The sequence below is a fragment of the Psittacula echo genome (assembly GCF_963264785.1).
Source record: "Psittacula echo genome assembly, chromosome: 5".
Classification (NCBI taxonomy): Eukaryota; Metazoa; Chordata; class Aves; order Psittaciformes; family Psittacidae; genus Psittacula; species Psittacula echo.
In genome coordinates this window covers 89776673-89794411 of record NC_137739.1, presented here as the reverse complement: position 1 = coordinate 89794411, position 17739 = coordinate 89776673, and the positions used below count along the sequence as shown (strand labels likewise).

The 17739-nt window shown below is 53.3% G+C and overlaps 1 protein-coding gene across 1 annotated transcript; it reads left to right on the top strand.

Annotated features, from left to right (window-relative positions):
• Positions 1–3038: 3038 nt before the first annotated feature.
• LOC308222251 (SITS-binding protein-like) lies at positions 3039–17739 on the top strand (the record flags this gene model as incomplete). Its single annotated transcript, XM_080620026.1, has 10 exons — positions 3039–3497; positions 5587–5758; positions 6527–6734; positions 6935–7085; positions 7829–8026; positions 8483–8751; positions 10400–10536; positions 12085–12206; positions 13158–13337; positions 17566–17739. The coding sequence occupies 10 exons, from the start codon at positions 3039–3041 to the stop codon at positions 17737–17739; spliced, it is 2070 nt and encodes a 689-aa protein (XP_080476152.1).

The window sequence follows — 17739 nt, the reverse complement described above, 5'->3', positions numbered from 1 at the left end:
CAAGGAAGATTCGAGCTGCTTTTAAAGAAAAGCTTTTATAAAATCCCACTGTTTCCCTGGGATCCCACCCGGGAATTCCAGTCCCATCCCCCCCCGTCCCCAGCCCCTGCATCCACAAGCACCGCGCTCCCCATCCCTGGGTTCTCTAATCCCATCCTGGAGCGGGTCACGGCCCCTCTGCCGTCCCGTGGATGTGATTTAACGTGTGCCATGTGACAGAGCTTTGCCTTCAGCTGCTGCTGCTGCCGAGCAACCCCCTCGCTCGCCCCTGGCCTGCTCTGGGTGAGGAATGGGGAATGGCTGAGCCCTGAGCAGCTCTCATGGGTTCCTGGGGCTGCTGCCACATCCCCTCCTCTGCCCGGGACAGGAGGATTAAACCCCCCCATGCAACGAGGACCACAGCCCCAGCCCAAAGATCACCCTGGTCTCTACCCCGTCTCTGCCTGCTTTTAGCCAAGCTGTGCTCTCCATGGGGCAGATGGGTTCATAAACCCTGCAAGGAGGCAAATGCCTCACTGATAACTTGGTATTTCAGGTTTATGTTGCAGCTGAACAGCTCTGAGTCCCCAGGGGGTTTTATTGACTTCCACTTGCTGCCTTCTTGCAGGCTGTGGGGTGTGTGGGTCCCACAGCCCTGCCCATGACTTCCCTGCTGGAGGAAGCACCCTTCTTCCCTCTCCTATAACGATTTTCCCTGTATTTTAACTACTTTTAAATAACCCTGACACCTTTTCTGGGAGGATCCCATGAGAATCGTGACCTCTTTCCTTTGTACCTCACACCCAGCCCTGTCTCCATCCCCTGTAGCTTTGCCATAATCCCTCCTAACCTGGCATCTTGAGGGAGCCCTTTCCCAGGTGATCCCAGTCCCGGTTTGGATGGACATCATTGTCCCCATCTCATCTCCGATCTTGCAGTAAAGCCTCATCCTTCCTCCTTACCCTGGATCCAGCCTTTTCTCCCTACCCCAGAACCCCTGCCAGTGACTGGGAGATGCTCATCCCGATATGATCAACCCATTTTCCCCTTCATTCCATACTGGATATTGCCCCAGCCAAGACCACAAATTAATCCTGTGGGAAAGGCCCCTCCAGGGGCTTACTTGGGCTGCAGACAAGAATTTTCCCTGTGGATTTGGCTGTCCTGAGACCTTCCAAAGAGCAGCATCCCCAGGGTGAGTCGTGGTTTTTGTCTTTGGCTTCAGGGCTTGGGGGTGTCGGGGTTTTACCTGGTGCAGAATGGGGAAACTCTTGGAAATCTCAGTCTGGGATTTGGCAGCCAACAGATTGTAATATTCCATGTAAAACCCAGGTCTTCCCTGATCACCCACAGGCAGGGGGAGGACTGATGGGATGAGAGTGAGGGACATGGAAAAGTGGATGGAATTCACAGATTTCCAGGGTTTTCTGCACTGTTGGGGACTGAAACAGTCCCAGGCAGCTGCTTGGCTCTGCAAGGGTGCTCTGCTTTGGGTGCAAGCAGCACCCTGTCCTGCAGCACCCGCTTCTGCAGCCCTGGAGGTGACACGGGAGGGGGACGGGGACACAGCAGCTCATTTGGGGTGAGAAAACAGGGAGGAAATCCCAGAGATGTAATAGCACTAACAATCAGAACACAATGCAGAGCAGGGAGGCTGGGTGCTGCCTCTGATGTGTGGATTCTCAGGTGTGTAGGAAGGGCTCAACTGCAGCCATCTCAATAACTTGGCAAAAAATCCCTTCGGAATTATTTCCTTATAAATAAATGCTTCTGAACAGGATATTTTTGATGTCCTGCCCATTTCCCATGCCAGTGTTTGGGATCCTGCTGCCCGCAGGGAGGGAGGGAACACACCGGGTCCCGTCTTGGGTAACACTCCTGGGTCAGTTTGGATCAAGTTGCTTCAGTGAAGGTGTCTGATGTGGCCAGGAGGAAAAACTACCCTGGGAGAGAGGAGAGGATCCTGACAGCGGGAAAACAGCTGGAGCAGGAGCGCTCGGCCACCGAGGAGCACTCGGGGGCTGCTGAAGCCTCTTTTAATCTGCATTGAGGTAAAGGAGAAGCAGCTCCTTCGCTGGGAGATGGGGCTGTGTGATGGGGGGGTGAGCTGAGCTGGGGAAGGCAGGACCCGGCCCTGAAAGGCAGGGAAGTAGTAGGGAAAGCAGCAGCAGTTGGGTCAGCTGGGATGCAGGAGGTGGCAGCAGGGTGGGATGCAGAAGGCATCCCACCTTGTGACACCATCACCGTGGTGGTCCCCTGCTCAGGCTGGAGCACTGGGTCCCTGTTCCTTTGAGTGAGGGCTGTGCCCATGGGTATCTTTTCTCCCTGCTCTTTCCACCATAGAATCTCAGGCTCCTTTGAGTTGGCAGGGACTTAAAAGCCCATCCAGCTCCAACCCCCTGCCACGGGCAGGGACACCTTCCACTGGAGCAGCTTGCTCCAAGCCCCTGTGTCCAACCTGGCCTTGAACACTGCCAGGGATGGAGCATCAAATACCAAACCAGGTGAGATGGAAGGAGGCTGGTGTTGCTTCCCCCTCTTTCTCCAGCCACCCCTGCAGTGCATCTCCTGCACCCCCCAGGCATTTACTGCCTCTTTGCACACCAAAAGGCAAAGCCACGCTGCAGGGACAAGCCAGACCCCAAAGGTCCATGGAGGCTCGAGTGCTGCTGTGTCTCCCCTCAGCCACTGTCCCAGGCTCTGTGCCACCCGTGCTCTCCTCCAGCTCCCCTCTGGCATCGCTGAGCAGATGCTGCCGATCATGCCAAGGGGCTGAGCTGACACCGGCACCGGCTCTTGTTGCTCGAGCTGCATCCACAGCCAGCACTGAGCCTAACAGCAGGGTTTGCTGCGCAGCAAAGCGCACAGGGGGGCTGCAAAGAGAGCTCGTCCACCTTTGGGCTGCTGCAAAGGGAGAAGAGTCGGGGCTTCATTTGTCTTTAAACATTCATTTGGAGCAAAAATAAGAGGTTTTGGTGCAATCCAAGAGGGGTTTCTTTCTTGTGCTGCTGCAGAAGGGGAGAGGAAGAGGAGCCGGAACATCCCCCTGTGACCGCACCATGCCGCTCTCCCGCCCCACCGGCCAAATGCCCGAAGCCACTTGGACACTGGGCTTCAGGGAGATGACGGAGCCCTGGAAAGGCACCGTGGGCTGCCTCGGCGTCGCCGTGTTCTTCGCCATGACCATCGGCATCATCTCGTGGCAGGCGCTGGAGCAGCCGCCGGAGGAGTGGGTGCTGCGGGGCCGGCGGGGGGGGCTGCTCTGGGAGCGCCGGCGCGGGGCCCTGCTGCTGCGGGCGCTGCCGGCGGGGCGCGCCGTGGCCGCGGTGGCCGTGGGGGGGGTGCCGGCCGCGGAGCCCCCGCCGCCCCGTGACCGCTGCTGGCACGACGGGGGCCAGTTCTGCTACGCATGGGAGGAGGATGCGGAGCTCCGGCTGTCCCTCGAGCCCCCGCCGGCCCCCAGCACCGAGTGCTACAGCGTCCACTGGACCCCCCTGCGCCCCGATGTGATGCTGAAGGTAATGGGGAGCCTGGAGACCTCAGGGCAGCTTCCAGTGTCTGAAGGGGGCTACAAGGATGCTGGAGAGGGGCTCTTCATCAGGGACTGGAGCGATAGGACAAGGGGTGACGGGTTCAAACTGAAACAGGGGAAGTTCAGGTGGGATATAATGAAGTTCTTCCCTGTGAGGGTGCTGAGGCGCTGGCCCAGGGTGCCCAGAGAAGCTGTGGCTGCCCCATCCCTGGCAGTGTTCAAGGCCAGGTTGGACAGAGCCTTGGGTGACAGGGTCTAGTGTGAGATGCCCCTGCCTGTGGCAGAGAGTTGGAACTGGATGATCTTAAGGTCCTTTCCAACTCAAACCAGTCTGTCGTTCTGTGACCCCTGTGTGCTGCTCTGAACTGTGGCCTTTGGGGTAAAATGAGCCAAAATGCAGAAGAACTGCCCTGAATACCCCATTTCCCACCACAGTTATGGGTCACACCACGGCTGGGGCACCCCATCTTCCAACCCCAGATGATTCTGGGTGGGGAAAGCATTTTGGCAGCCTCATGCCTTGGTGCTGAGCTCCCAAATCACTGAGAAGCCGCTGCCTCCCAGTGCTGTGTTGGTAACCCCGGGGTGGGAGATCCGTGTTTATAGAGACTGAATAAACACCACTGAGGATCACAATGCTGGCGAGGGACACGAGGAGTGCAGGGAGGTCTCTTCCAACCACAGCACAATGTGGCTGCTGCAGATATTCATGGGGCTCCTTCTCTTCTTGTATCCTGCCCAGTTTTCTCACCCAGTTAAATAAAAGCAGATGCCAAAAGCGAGCCTTAGGGAGGGGAGGGGAAAACCCCACTGGACCGAGGTGCCCTGTTGTGAGGATCTCTCTGGACCAGTGAAGGAGCGGATGAGATCCTGTGGGGATGGAGCACTTTGTCCCTTTAGCTGTAAATCGCCTGTTGATGTTGTTTTGAGCTGTGGAAGGTGTTGCCTGAACACAGCTGCTGCGGTGGGGCTGGGTTTCCTTTGCTGCCATCACTTTGGGGTGCTGGAGAGGACAAGCAAGGGGCTTTTTCCCACTTCTTATGAAAACCAACCCCCAGCCCATTGGAAAACACGATGCAGTGAAGTGTAAGTGTTCAGAAGGGCCCTTTCCCCCTCCCTTTCCCAGCCTGTGTAACCTGCTCCGCTGACACCCGGTACTGCTATTCCGAGCCTCCTGGCTTTCCACTTTAATAATTCACACCTCCTCTCCTCACCCCGCGGTGAGATTCAACCTCCCGCTGCCCCCACGGCAGAGCCGAGCTCGGGGGCTCCAGGTTGGGGTGAATGAACATGGGGTTGTGTTGAGCTGGGTCCTTCTCTGCCCGCCCCAGCCCTCCTCTGCATTCCCAAATCCCCATGGGAAGTCATGCAGGATGCTGAGTCCTGCTGATCCCGGCTTTGGCAGAAAGAGGGCAGGTTTGGAGGCTTTGAAGTGAAAAATGATGGTTCCTAAAAGGAGACGGGTTGAGGATAGGGATGTCCCTGGGACCGGGAGCTCTTGGGGATGGCTCATTGCTCTGTCCTGTCAGCCCTATGAGAAGTGCTCCAAATACCCCTACTGATGTAGTCTCACTGAGGGAATACACTCATTCTTAGTGCCATTATATTCCTATAATACCAGGGAAGTATTCTTGTCACCAGCCCACAGGGAAGAGGGAGGCTTTGCCTTGGGAGAGAGCAGAAAACCCACAAGGTACCCCAGGGACATTGTGGTGCCATAGAGGTGAATGGCAGGGACTGGGACTGGATGAGCTTTAAGGTTCCTCCCATCCCAAGCCATGCTGTGATTCCATGAATTTCAGTGTTATTTTTGTACCTGGAAGCTCAGCTCTTGTTCTTGTGGAGAAAAACTTAACCCCAGGTGTGCTCTACCACGAGCACCCACTGCTTTTTGTATCAAACACCGAAATCTCAGGGACTTGGGATTTTTCTTCCTGGGAAAAGCCCCATCCCACGACCGCTCTGACAGCACTGGAATAACTTGCAGGGGTTTTGCCTTTCAAATGCAACTATTCCCATGTTCATCCTCACCCTGAGGTGCTTCTGACCCCCTGATGACTCTCTCTTGGCTGCAGGATTGCTTTTCCATGGCCAACATCTCCTGGTACGGAGGGGTGAGCCTCCGTGCCCAGCGCTGGCCGCTCAATGGAGCCCAAAGCCATGCGCAGCCCTTCGTTAGCGGAGGCTTCAGCAAGAATCCTGCAGGATACGGGCCTGTTCTGGAGAGATACTTCTTGGGCTCAACAGGTAACTGCTTCCTTGCTCATCCAGCGTCCTGCTCCTTCAATCCCTGTGTTATTCCATCCTCTCCTCATCTATAAAGCAACTGGTTTAGCAGCAGGGTCAATGCCTTGGAGGTTAAACCATCCTTCCAATGCAATACCAACTGGCAGGGGGACACAACGGATGGATCCCACACTGCCTCATCCCTGTGGAAAAGGCCATGATATTAAACCTCAGTGCCTGAGAGGATGGGGTTGGCCCAGCTCACCCCAGGGAAGTCCCTGCTCTTGGTGTGCCTTCATTTTTAGGATCTGTTTAAGCAGAGATCTGTGTCCATTGCCACCTCCTCCAGCCCCACTTGAGTGGCTTCACTCTGAGCTCCCAGGTCCCTGACACTGCTCTGGGATGCTGGATGAGAGCTTAGTGGCTGTTGTCATTTTTGGGTGGATATTTGGATTATTCTGCAGCACTCCAGACTTCAGACATTGCCCCTAAATAATCAACTGATTAATTAGGACTGCCCTGCAGTGATGAAGCTGAAGCCGCTGCCTAAGCTGAATGCAGAGCAAAAAGGCAGGAAACGGAACAAATCCAGCCCTCAAAATGCATTCTGGTTTAAAGGGAATAGCGGAAGCAGAGAGCAGGGATTTGCCTGCGTGGCTGGGATCAGTCCAGGAGGTCCTGGTACCAGTTAGACTCTGCCCTGTACATCCCCATCCCTGTGACCTCCAGTGCCAGGACAGGCAGGGCAGGCACCCGATGAGACACCACCTTGCTCTTCTCTGCCCCAAGGCGTGACGGTGACCGTGCCTCCCGACGTGCCCGTGCTCCTCTCCCTGGAGAGCAACCGGCATTTCTGCCTGGCATCACCGGTGGGCAGAGCTGCCCAGCCCCTGCACTACACCCTCTGTGTCAGCACCGACATCGCGGCCGCGCACCGGCACGTGGGCACCCAGCTTGGCGTGCAGGAGCGGGCACTGCCGGATACAGCCCTCCTGGGGTAAGCCATTGCCCCGGGCAGGGACCCCTTCCACTGGAGCAGCTTGCTCCAAGCCCCTGTGTCCAACCTGGCCTTGAACACTGCCAGGGATGGGGCAGCCACAGCTTCTCTGGGCACCCTGGGCCAGTGTCTCAGCACCCTCATGGTGAAGCGTCTCGTGCTGACACAAGGTGCAGCCACCAGCTCTTTCCACCGCACAGGTCTCCAGTGTGGCGGTATTCTGGCCCAGAGGGTTCAGCTGCCAAAATAAAACGAGGTTTGAGATCACTGGTGAGGAGGCTGAAGCGGCATCATCTTCAGGAGGGGGTCCTGGTCCTGGGGGAGCACTGCACTGCCATCCTCGCTGCTGCGGTATGTCCCATCCTGCTGGCTTTTGGGATTGAGAGGCAAATGGAGTGCTGCTATTAGCCCTGCTCTCAGAACATACATTAGATCATAGATTCATAGAATCCCAGCCTGGTTTGGGTTGAAAGAGCCCTTAAAGCTCCTCCAGCTCCAACCCCTGCCACAGGCAGGGACCCCTTCCACTAGAGCAGCTTGCTCCAAGCCCCTGTGTCCAACCTGGCCTTGAACACTGCTAGGGATGGGGCAGCCACAGCTTCTCTGGGCACCCTGTGCCAGCGCCTCAGCACCCTCCCAGGGAAGAGCTTCTGCCCTAAGAGCTCATCTCAGTCTCTCCTCTGGCAGGTTAAAGCCATTCCCCTTGGCCTGTCCCTACAGGCCCTTGTCCCAAGCCCCTCTCCAGGTTTCCTGCAGCCCCTTTAGGCACTGGAGCTGCTCTAAGGTCTCCCCTTCAGGAGCCTTCTCTTCTCCAGGCTGCCCCAGCCCAGCTCTCTCAGCCTGGCTCCAGAGCAGAGCTGCTCCGGCCCTCACAGCAGCTCCGTGGCCTCCTCTGGACTCTCTCCAACAGCTCCAGGTCCCTCTTGTGCTGTTGCCCCAGAGCTGGACTCTCAGACCCCTATGTGTAAAATGCCAGCGCATCCATTCTATGGGCTGAGGGCTCTGAGCCATGCGGGTGCTGACACCAGCAGCTGATGCTTGGTGGCTTTGCCACTCTGACAACATCCCTTTTCCTGCCTGTCCCTCCCCAGCAGGACCATGCATCCTCAGAGCGGAGGAAGAGGCAGGACCCGAGGAGTGCGTGGGACCCTTCCGTGCTGGCCCCGCTGCAGCTCGCTGTGACACTGTCCCCATACACCAGCATCTCCTCCTCGCTGTTCCTGCGCACGCTGCAGGATGGACACGCAGCGAGCTACTGGCTGAGCCTGCAGCCCCACACTGGGGGCAGCCCGGTACGAGACCTCTCCAGCCCTGAGCCTGCTCCTCAACCCAAACCTGCTTTAAACCTGAATAAACACCCTCACTATGGTGAGAACCTGATCCTCCTGTGCTGGGGACCAGCCCCATGCTGCAGAGCGATGCCTGGGGGAGCAACTTTTCTGTTTCTTAAGGAAGTAGCTTTCAAATTCCTGCTTCCAAAAGATATTTCTAAAAGTTGCTGATGCTCAGAACATCCCAATTCCACCTTTTTTTTTTTTTGCAGTCATTCTGATGATCTGCCTCTTTCCCATCAACTCAAAGATGGTTTTGGGTTGGTTGACAAAGGGTTTGCTCTTTTATGCATGGCACTGTGATGATGCAGGTTGTGGTGGGGTGGGATAGGGACAGAGCAGCCATCTCCAGCCTTGCACTCTGGGCTTGCAAGGGTCTTTTCTGGCTCTGACAGGAATCTTCTTTGTCTCCCGCAGATCCCGCTGCTGACCACATGGAAGGGGCAGCTCTGTGCCCGCCTCAACGTCACCAGCGAGGAGGCACTGACCTGGTACCTGGCACGTGCCCGGCGCCTGCGGCAGGCACTGGGTGCCACGTACATGGTGTTTGAGGGTGCTGAGGGCAATGCCTTCCTGGAGCAAGCTGTGCTCCCTCCCGCCGAGCTGGAGGGAGACCGGTACACTGGGGTGTTGGCAGAGGCACTGGCAACACTGGGAAACGCCACGGTCATCAGTGCCGGTGCCAGGTGGGTACCACTGAGGTGATGCTCTGCTGGAGCTGATGGATGTAGGAACTGCTTGGGAGTTGCTGGAGGTGATGCTTTAAATGTGCCCTTGGGGTGCTCAGCACCAGGGAAGCAGTGTGGAGGTGGTCTAGGGTAATGGGTAGAATCATGGAATCAGCCAGGTTGGACAATACCTTTAAGTCCAACCATTACCTCAGGACTGCCAAGACCACCACTAACCCATGTCACTGAGGGCCTCATCTACATGATAGGAAGGGGTTGCTCTTTTATCTCTCTTTCTCTCTCTTTTGGAGCACCTTAACATTGTTTTTAATGTCTTAGAGGATAACAATGTTTAAATGCATTGATGCCTGATGCAATAAAGATGCATCTTGTCACTTATGGCCATTCAAGCCCCAGGCTGCTGCCTCTCCTGAAGAAGGGAGGGGGTGAACCCTGCAGTCTTGGCAAATCCCTGCATTGGAATTGCTTTGGTGTCAAACAACTGCAGTTCTCTGACTTCCCATGCTTGTGTAGCACGTAACAGAGTTAATCTATTCATAAGCATTTGTAACACCCCTCGAAACCCTTTGGTTAGAGGCACTGAGAAGCGTTACTTGTCTTTTTACCCATCATGGTTATGCTTGGCAGATGCAAAAGGCTATCAGGCTGTTTGCAACGTGGCTTATTTCCTGTTGGGGATGAGGCACTGATGGTAAATTGCATGAGAAGGCAACTTTAGAATCATTCCTTTTCAAAGAACAAGCAACGTTTCACATGCTGAGGTGGTGACAGGCTCTTACTCAGCCACCTGCCAAACCACAGTGGTGGGAATGGTCCCTTTCCTGACCATCTTCTAGTCCATTCAGGATCATATCTTTCCGGGGGGGCAGCTTCCATAGCAGAAGTGTTCTATAAACCACCACATCAGCCTTAACTCCTCCGAAGATGAACGTGTCCCTGGAGATCTCTGGGCAGCCAGTGTGTATCTGAAGGGGGCCTACAAGGATGCTGGGGAGGGACTCTTCATCAGGGACTGTAGTGACAGGACAAGGGGTAACGGGTTCAAACTGAAACAGGGGAAGTTTAGATTGGATCTAAGGAAGAAATTCTTTACTGAGAGGGTGGTGAGGCTCTGGAATGGGTTGCCCAGGGAGGTTGTGAATGCTCCATCCCTGGCAGTGTTCAAGGCCAGGTTGGACAGAGCCTTGGGTGGCATGGTTTAGTGTGGGGTGTCCCTGCCCATGGCAGGGGGGTTGGAACTGGATGATCTTAAGGTCCTTTTCAACCCAAACTGTTCTATGATTCCATGATTCTAAGTTAGTTGGGGTGAAAGGAGGAAACCAAACTCCAGGAACAAGAAGTCTTAGACCAAAAACCCCCTTTGGTTAGATCAGCTCCAGACCATTTTTCAAGCTAAAGCTCATTGTGAAGGTCCATGTTTGACCCTTTTTGGCCACTAGAAACAGTCTCCTTCACTGGGCTGCTTGATGACATTGAGCCTCTCCTCCCCTCCAGGTACACCCAAGGCATAGAAAAGCTCTTGGATGGGAAAGAAGAGCACTGGGGTGGGAGTGATTTCCCTCCAGTAGAGATGCCAAGTGGCTGAAGAAACCCACACCTCCTGTGGGCCCTCTCTAACCACCAGCTCTGTGCTTGTTTCCCCCAGATCCAGTCACCTACCTCTCTTCATCCAGATGAGCCCCCTGCGCTCAGACTGGAGCCATGCTGGGCTGAAGGGGATTATTCCCTCTGTGCTGCACTACAGCCTCTTGGGCTACAACTTCTTCATCCCCGATGCAGTAGGTACGTAGGTTATCATCTCTTTCCTGCAGAGATCTCTGGGGGAGGTGAGGTGGGAGGAGTGCAGGAGGTAGCTTGCACCATGTGGCTCAGGCGTGCTGTACAGAGGTGTGAAGCACTTTGCTCTCCATACCCCGTTTTCTGGCTGGATTGGGGTGAATGTTACCAGGGAATGGACTGAGGAATTGAAAACCAAGCCCAACATGCAGTAAATGTGACCAGGCAGCCCTGGAAGCAGGCAGGTCTCTGGGGATGCTCTTTGCAGAGCTCCTTAACCACAGGCTGAGGGCAGCTGCCTGCCCCTCACAGCTTGGCTGGAGCTAAAACCCAGCCAGCAGAAGCCAAGAGGGAGCCCACAGGCAGGGAAGTGCGTGCCCAGGCCGCTGGCTGGGAAGCAGATGTTCCTGAAACACCAGCAGCCACGCTCCAAGTCTGTGTTCCTGCTCCAAAGCACAATGCTTGAGAAACCCTTAAACAAAAACGTTGTCAAAGGCCAGAAACAATCCTTTAACGGGAGCCAAGCAGCTCGGTTTTCCTCTCCTCTTGGAGGTGACCGCGTTGTTTGTGTTGAAAACGTGCCACGAACACGTGGAGGCTGCACGTGAAGTGTCAGAGCCAGAGGGTAGAGCTGCAGAGAGCCCTGGTAAAGGGGTCAGGGAGCAATTCTTCAACTTGGCCTCTATTTTTAGGCAGTTTTCCTTAGAAAACAAGGCTTGGGCAATCACAGCACAGGGATGCTGAACCCGCTGGTGTGCGGTCCACGGGGCTGTGTAACCTCAGCCCGGGAGCTGCAGCAGCACCAGGGGCTGCTTGGGATGCGAAGAGCCTCTGGAGGGAGTGGGGTTCTACGGGTGGGCTGGGTGAGCCCTTGGCTCAGTTCTATGTGGCATTTCTATAGAAGCTGAGCCAGATTTTCGGAGCGAGGATGCTCCGGCTCCAAAGGCTTCATCTCCCTTTCCCTGTCCCTTCCCATCCTCTCCTGGCCTTCCCAAGCCCCTCCGTGATGGTTCAGAGGGCAACTGGAGTCCCCTTCCACTGCCTATTTCTGACAATAATACTCTGCTTCTCCACTGCTGTTCACTATGGAACTGAAGGGAGCCAAATCACAGGAGTATTCTCCCGTGATGCTTTGTCTTTGCACACCATCACGGCAGGAAAACCCAGCACTTCTCCAACGCTTTTCTTAGCAGGAAAGAAATCCCTTTTTATATGTTCTGATTAAATGTAGAAACTCCTGAGACATCTGGTCCTAAAACGGCCAAAGACCATAGAGTCAGAGTGGTCTGGGTTGGAAGGGACCTTAAAGCTCCTCCAGCTCCAACCCCTGCCACGGGCAGGGACACCTTCCACTGGAGCAGCTTGCTCCAAGCCCCTGTGTCCAACCTGGCCTTGACAGGGATGCCTGATATTTGCTAATGGTGCTCAAGGAAGGAAAACATGGATGGGGAGAACTCAGCTCCTCTTGCAGTGGGATAACTTGTCCTGCCCACATGGAGAACCCATTGATTGAGATGCCCCTGAGTAGCTTCACTGAGTCCTTTGTCCCCGCAGGAGGGAGCCTGGCCGGTGACAGCCCAGGGGACATGGAGCTCTATGTGAGGTGGCTGCAGATTGTGACGTTTCTCCCCGTGATGGCCTTCAGCACACCGCCCTGGCTCTGCTGCGATGCCTGGGTATGTGCCCCCATGCCCCACGAGGAGGATGCGGTGTCTCTGGTGTGACAAACACCCCCAAAGGCCATTAATGTCCCTATACTGGGGAAAGCTGAGGCTAAAACTCACTGTCCTGCTCTTGCCACCCACAAAGTCGTGCTCTGCCCCTGCTCAGCCACATTGCTGAGTGTTCTCAGCCGTGGTTTTGCTGCAAAATTAATGTTTTTGTGGTTTTATGCTTCATGGCTCTGTGCAACCACGGGGACGGTGCCCATAGTGCCCGTAGAAATGACACCAAACAGCATGTGTGTGTGTGTCCCTCCCTTTGCTGCTGGGATGGTTTAATTACAGTTTGACCAAATACTGAGTATCTGCAGTAGAGTGAAGCCCACAGATTCCCATTCAAGATCTTTTTAAACAGCTGGAGGCATTTTCATAGAATCCCAGAGTGGTTTGGGTTGGAAGGGACCTCAAAGCTCATTCAGTTCCAACCCTGCCACGGGCAGGGACCCCTTCCACTGGAGCAGCTTGCTCCAAGCCCCTGTGTCCAACCTGGCCTTGAACACTGCCAGGGATGGGGCAGCCACAGCTTCTTTGGGGACCCTGTGCCTTCCTTCATATCTAGCCTAAATCTCCTGTTTCAGTTTGAACCCGTTACCCCTTGTCCTGTCACTACAGTCCCTGATGAAGAGTCCCTCCCCAGCATCCTTGTAGCCCCCTTCAGATACTGGAAGCTGCTCTGAGGTCTCCACGCAGCCTTCTCTTCTCCAGGCTGAACAGCCCCAACTTTCTCAGCCTGTCTCTATACAGGAGGTGCTCCAGCCCCTGATCATCCTCGTGGCCTCCTCTGGACTTGTTCCAACAGTTCCATGTCCTTCTGATGTTGAGGACACCAGAACACAACAGATTCTTGCTTTGCTCTTTATTTGGTTAAGCTGGTCACAGGTTTCTCTTTTCTCCCTCATGCTGCAGGTCCTGAACCTCACCCGTAGCTGCATCCGGAAGCACCAGGACTTCGTTGTGCCACTGCTCATCAAATACAGCTCGGAATGGCTCAGCTCGGGGTACCCCATCTTTCGGCCAGCCTGGTGGCTCAGCCCCACAGATCCAGCTGCTTTTACCATCGAGGATGAGTTCCTCATTGGAGATGAGGTAGGGAATGTGAGGCTGAATGTTCTCCCAGGGTAAATGGGTAAATAAGGTGCCCCCTGTACTCGCCCATCCATCTCTTTGCACCCATCCCTTTGCCTGAGTACAGCACTGGGGTAGAGGTGTAAGGGAACCATATGGCTGGTGAGACCCTGTGGCTCCTTCAGCTTTGCAATTTATTCAAATTGAATGGTTGACAGAGCTTTTTTCCTTTCAGCTTTTAATATCAGGGTATTTTTCAGTCCTTTCTGCTGGAAGACACCCCCTGATTGTCAGCAGTTCTTTTCTCCCTCTCTTTAGGCTGTTCATCCCATTACTTGAAGCTACAGCATGGTTGTTTCATGCTGTAAATGCTCCCTGCAAGTCTGGTGTGCTCACACTTTGGTCATGTAGTGGGAGTCTGTCCCTGCAGATGTGTCCATCCCACTGCTGCTCCTGAAGTGCTCCCTTAGATGGCCTGATAGTCAATATGGTCTGTGCTGCTTCAAATCAAAAAGGTCTTGGAAAAGCAACTCAGGCCTTCTGGAAAAGACTTTCCTTAAAGGAAACTGTGCCTCATCCTCCCACGGTTGTAAGGAGCCTTCATTCTGGGCAATGGCATCACTTCATCTTTGTCCCTCCTGCTTTGTCTGGGTGCAGGATCCCAACAGCTCAAAACTTCAGCAGTTCCTACTGGGGTTTTTTAGTCCATTAAAAGCATAATCCTCAGTCTGTACTATGGAATTCATTCTGCAGCGACACACTGGGCTGTGTTTACATGGGGATGCTGCCAATCATGGGGATATCATCTCCATCAAATAAGTATCCTCAATCCCAAAGCAAAGCTCAGTAGGAGTTTGTTCCTTGTTTTAATAGAAAAGCAGCTAGTGCTGCAGAGGTACCTTTCGAGGCTCTGCTTCAGCCTCCAACAGATGCTGCAATATCCGATTGCCACTTATGAGTTTCTGGCCATAAAATATGTGAATTCATTTATAGATTTTATTATTTATTATTATTATTATTATGGAAAATTTCACTGCAGGAGATCAGCTTTTTAAGAAGGAGCAGGAAGGCCTTTAGCAGAGAGCTCGGATAGAATCATAGAATCAACCAGGTTGGAAAAGACCTTTAAAATCATCAAGTCCGACCTATGTTGGGAAGCTTTTAGAACACAAGTCTTTGGCACAAAGGAATTCTGGAGCACCACTGTTGTGAGCACAGAGGTCAGAGGGAGCGGAGGCCTTGCCCCTGTCCCAGGGTTGTTTGGGCACTAATGGGGGTATTAGATTGAACTGAGAAAGCTTAAAACTTAGTCCCTTCCCCTAGAATCTCTTGATTGATGCAATTCAGTCAGCCAGGGCAGGGGTGTGCTCTGTGTTAGCTGAGAGTCTCAGTTCAACACTGCAGACTTAGGGAGAAAGGACAATAAAGGGTCCGAGCAGCTTCAACCTTCTCTCACCTGGGAGGTGCAAAGCTTTGGCTTGGCTGAACACTTCTAAAGTAGGGTAAAATGTGGTGTCTGCTCTGTAAGGTTGTCAGGGCCAAGCAGTTGTGATAGAGCAGGAGGTGAGGCTGGCAAGGAGCTCCCCTGGCTTCAGGTTTTAATCATTATTGCTATTGTTTTCCAAAAGAGCCTGAGCCTGTGTGTGGACAGCCCAGACGGGGACGGTTTGATTCCAAGCTGGGGTTTGGAAGTTGGAAGAATAGAAACATGCTCCAAAACCAGCTTTGGTGTGATCTGGAGCATCATTAGCTATGAACTACTGGGAAATACAGACTGTGGGTCTATCCTGGTATAGTCTGAGGCAGGACTAAGTGCAGGACACTGGGATAAACCCTCTGAGCATCATTGCTCAATGCAAGCAGCTGCTGCAAGTGCTGATGAGCGCAGCTCTGATGTCCCTGCACACGACAGGGGGTTGGAAACAGATGAGCTTTAAGGTCCCTTCCAATGCAAACCAGGCTGGGATTCTATTCCTGATGCCCTCCTGCTTCTGCGTCGCACCTGAGGTGTTTTGGGGGGGTCACCCCAGGCTGGGACAGCCGTGCTCTGAAAGCTGATTGTCAGGCTGTGATTTGTACATTCATCACTTCCAGATCTCTTGGCATGTTCAACCTGAATCAGACCGGGCACTATATCTGTTAAATGTGCAAGAATGCTCCATAAGCAGGTTTTGGGTCAGATTTTTGCTGACTATGAAGGGAAAAAAGCATCATCTCCCCTTGAGCAGACAGACAGCAATGCCTTTGGGTGTCTGCAAGCAGCTTTGGATGCAGCGGTGGACTGCGGTGGTCAGGGTGGTTTTGATCCTTGAGGTCTTGAAGCTGGATTTAACACTGCACAGCCACATTCCAGCATTACTCATGAGCAAACTTCACTACTGGGAAGGGAACTGGACCAGACCCCTGCTGAATCCTTCCAGCAAAACATGTTGAAATACAACAGCAAAGAGCCAAGTGGTGCTGGTTTGGCAAAAAGATCGTGTCGTGTGGTGGTTTGTGGCTGCTTGTCAGTGCCATCTGCCTGGCGAAAGGGATGCTGCAGGAGCTGGGAAAGCCAAGTGTGGCTGCCAAATACATTTATGAGGACCAGGAGGGTCCAAAAGTGCCCCCCAAAACGCTCCTAACGCCAGGACTTCTCCCTGGGGTGACGCTGCTGTGCAGCTCAAGAAGCATCACTAAGGGATTCATCCGTGCACCCCTAGCACTTGCTCTTTGCTGGTGACCAAGACCTCCAAAACCAGGGTTTAAGAGGGGGATTGATCCATGAATTTCATATCCAGTTTTCACTATTTAGCCTTTTTTCCCCCTCCTTTAATGGCCTTTCTAGAGTTTCAGTCTTTTCCTTATCGCCTCTTTATTCATCATCATGTGGCAGGGGTTGGAATTAGATGAACTTTAAGTTTCCTTCCAACCCAAACCATTCTCTGATTTAGAACCCAGTTGTGCACAAACACAAATCAAAGCCTCAGTGTTCAATCGGATCTAAACTGAAGCCAGAGCTCTGCTCTTCTTGCAAAACCTCTTTCAGTTTCTGAAGTGATTTATCAGGAAAAATCTCAGGATGCTGGAAACTGCTTTCCCCATAAAAAAGGGGAAAAAAGATCCCTAAAGTCATTTGAGATTGGATTACCTTGACTAAGTCACTGGGAAGGAGCCAGCAGAGCAGAGCACACCTCTCCTTATGCCTCAATTCCGAATGGGGCTCACTGTTTTGTGACCCAAGAGCAACTTCTTCATGCTTTTACTTTTATATACTTATTAAATGTAATTATCCCTCTGCCAAGGCCACTGGCTGGGATTTTGATGAACATTTGAGGGTGCTGGGAAGTTAAATCCTTTGAATTTCCCAAAGGAGCCTTGAGTCCACAGAATGATAAATGTGCATCTGTTGCTTGGGATGGTATAGATCACATTGCGTATTTTCAGCATCACCTTTTCCTAGGGTTTAATCCTCCCTCACCTCTAACCTGTAACTCTGAATTAGTCTGAGAGGTGGAAACAAATCCTTCTCCTAAATGCAGGAGAGGAAGGGTGGGAAGGGAGGTGAGAAGAGAGCATTAAGTTGCCTGGAGAGCAGCTACAAACAGAGAGCTTTTGAAGTCCTTTTGAGCAGCGTGGAGCTAAAGCTCTTTTCTTATCCTTTTCCTATCTTTTTCCTATCTCTTTCCCATTTGGGTAGAACACGTTCATTTCTACCTGAAATAAAAGTTTCTGCTTGGTTTCATACCGGATTATATTTGCCTTCATTGACTAAGTTGTATCAAAGAGTCAGCCTGAATCAAACCCCTCCCAAGCACGGGAGGAAAGCGGAACTCCCAACTCTGCCACAGATTCCCTCCGTGGCTTGGGGATGTCTCTCACCCTGACTCGGTGCCACCAATTCCTACTGCAATGCCATAAAACCTTCTCAAAAGCTGCTTTGTGGGAGCCTGAACCCACCTGCATGTGGCTCTGGGCAGCCCGACCTAGTTCATGGTGTCCCTGCTCATTGCAGGGGGTTGGACCAGATGAGGTTTGAAGGTCCCTTCCAACCCAAACCATTGCATGATTCTCTGATCTCTGCTCAGCACAGCTCAGGAAGCTTTGTGCTTACCCCTGCTGTTGCACGGGTGGACACTCATTTGCTGTTAAGAGCCAGACTCCCTGACCTCCTCTGTGGTTGCTTGTCCCTTCAGCCTCGTGGTTTGCTTGGTGCATGTCCCGGCTAACCCTCCAAGTGCTATGTTTCTCTTTTCCTTATTCACTGCAGGTCCTGGTTGCCCCAGTAACAGCCAAAGGGCAAAACTGGAGGGACATCTACCTGCCTGGAGAGGGGCACCTCTGGATGGACACTAACACTGCCCGTATGTTCGATGGAGGCACCATGCTCAGGAACTATTCTGCTGGCCTTGCAGAGGTGCCGGTCTTTGTGAAGACCTCCTAA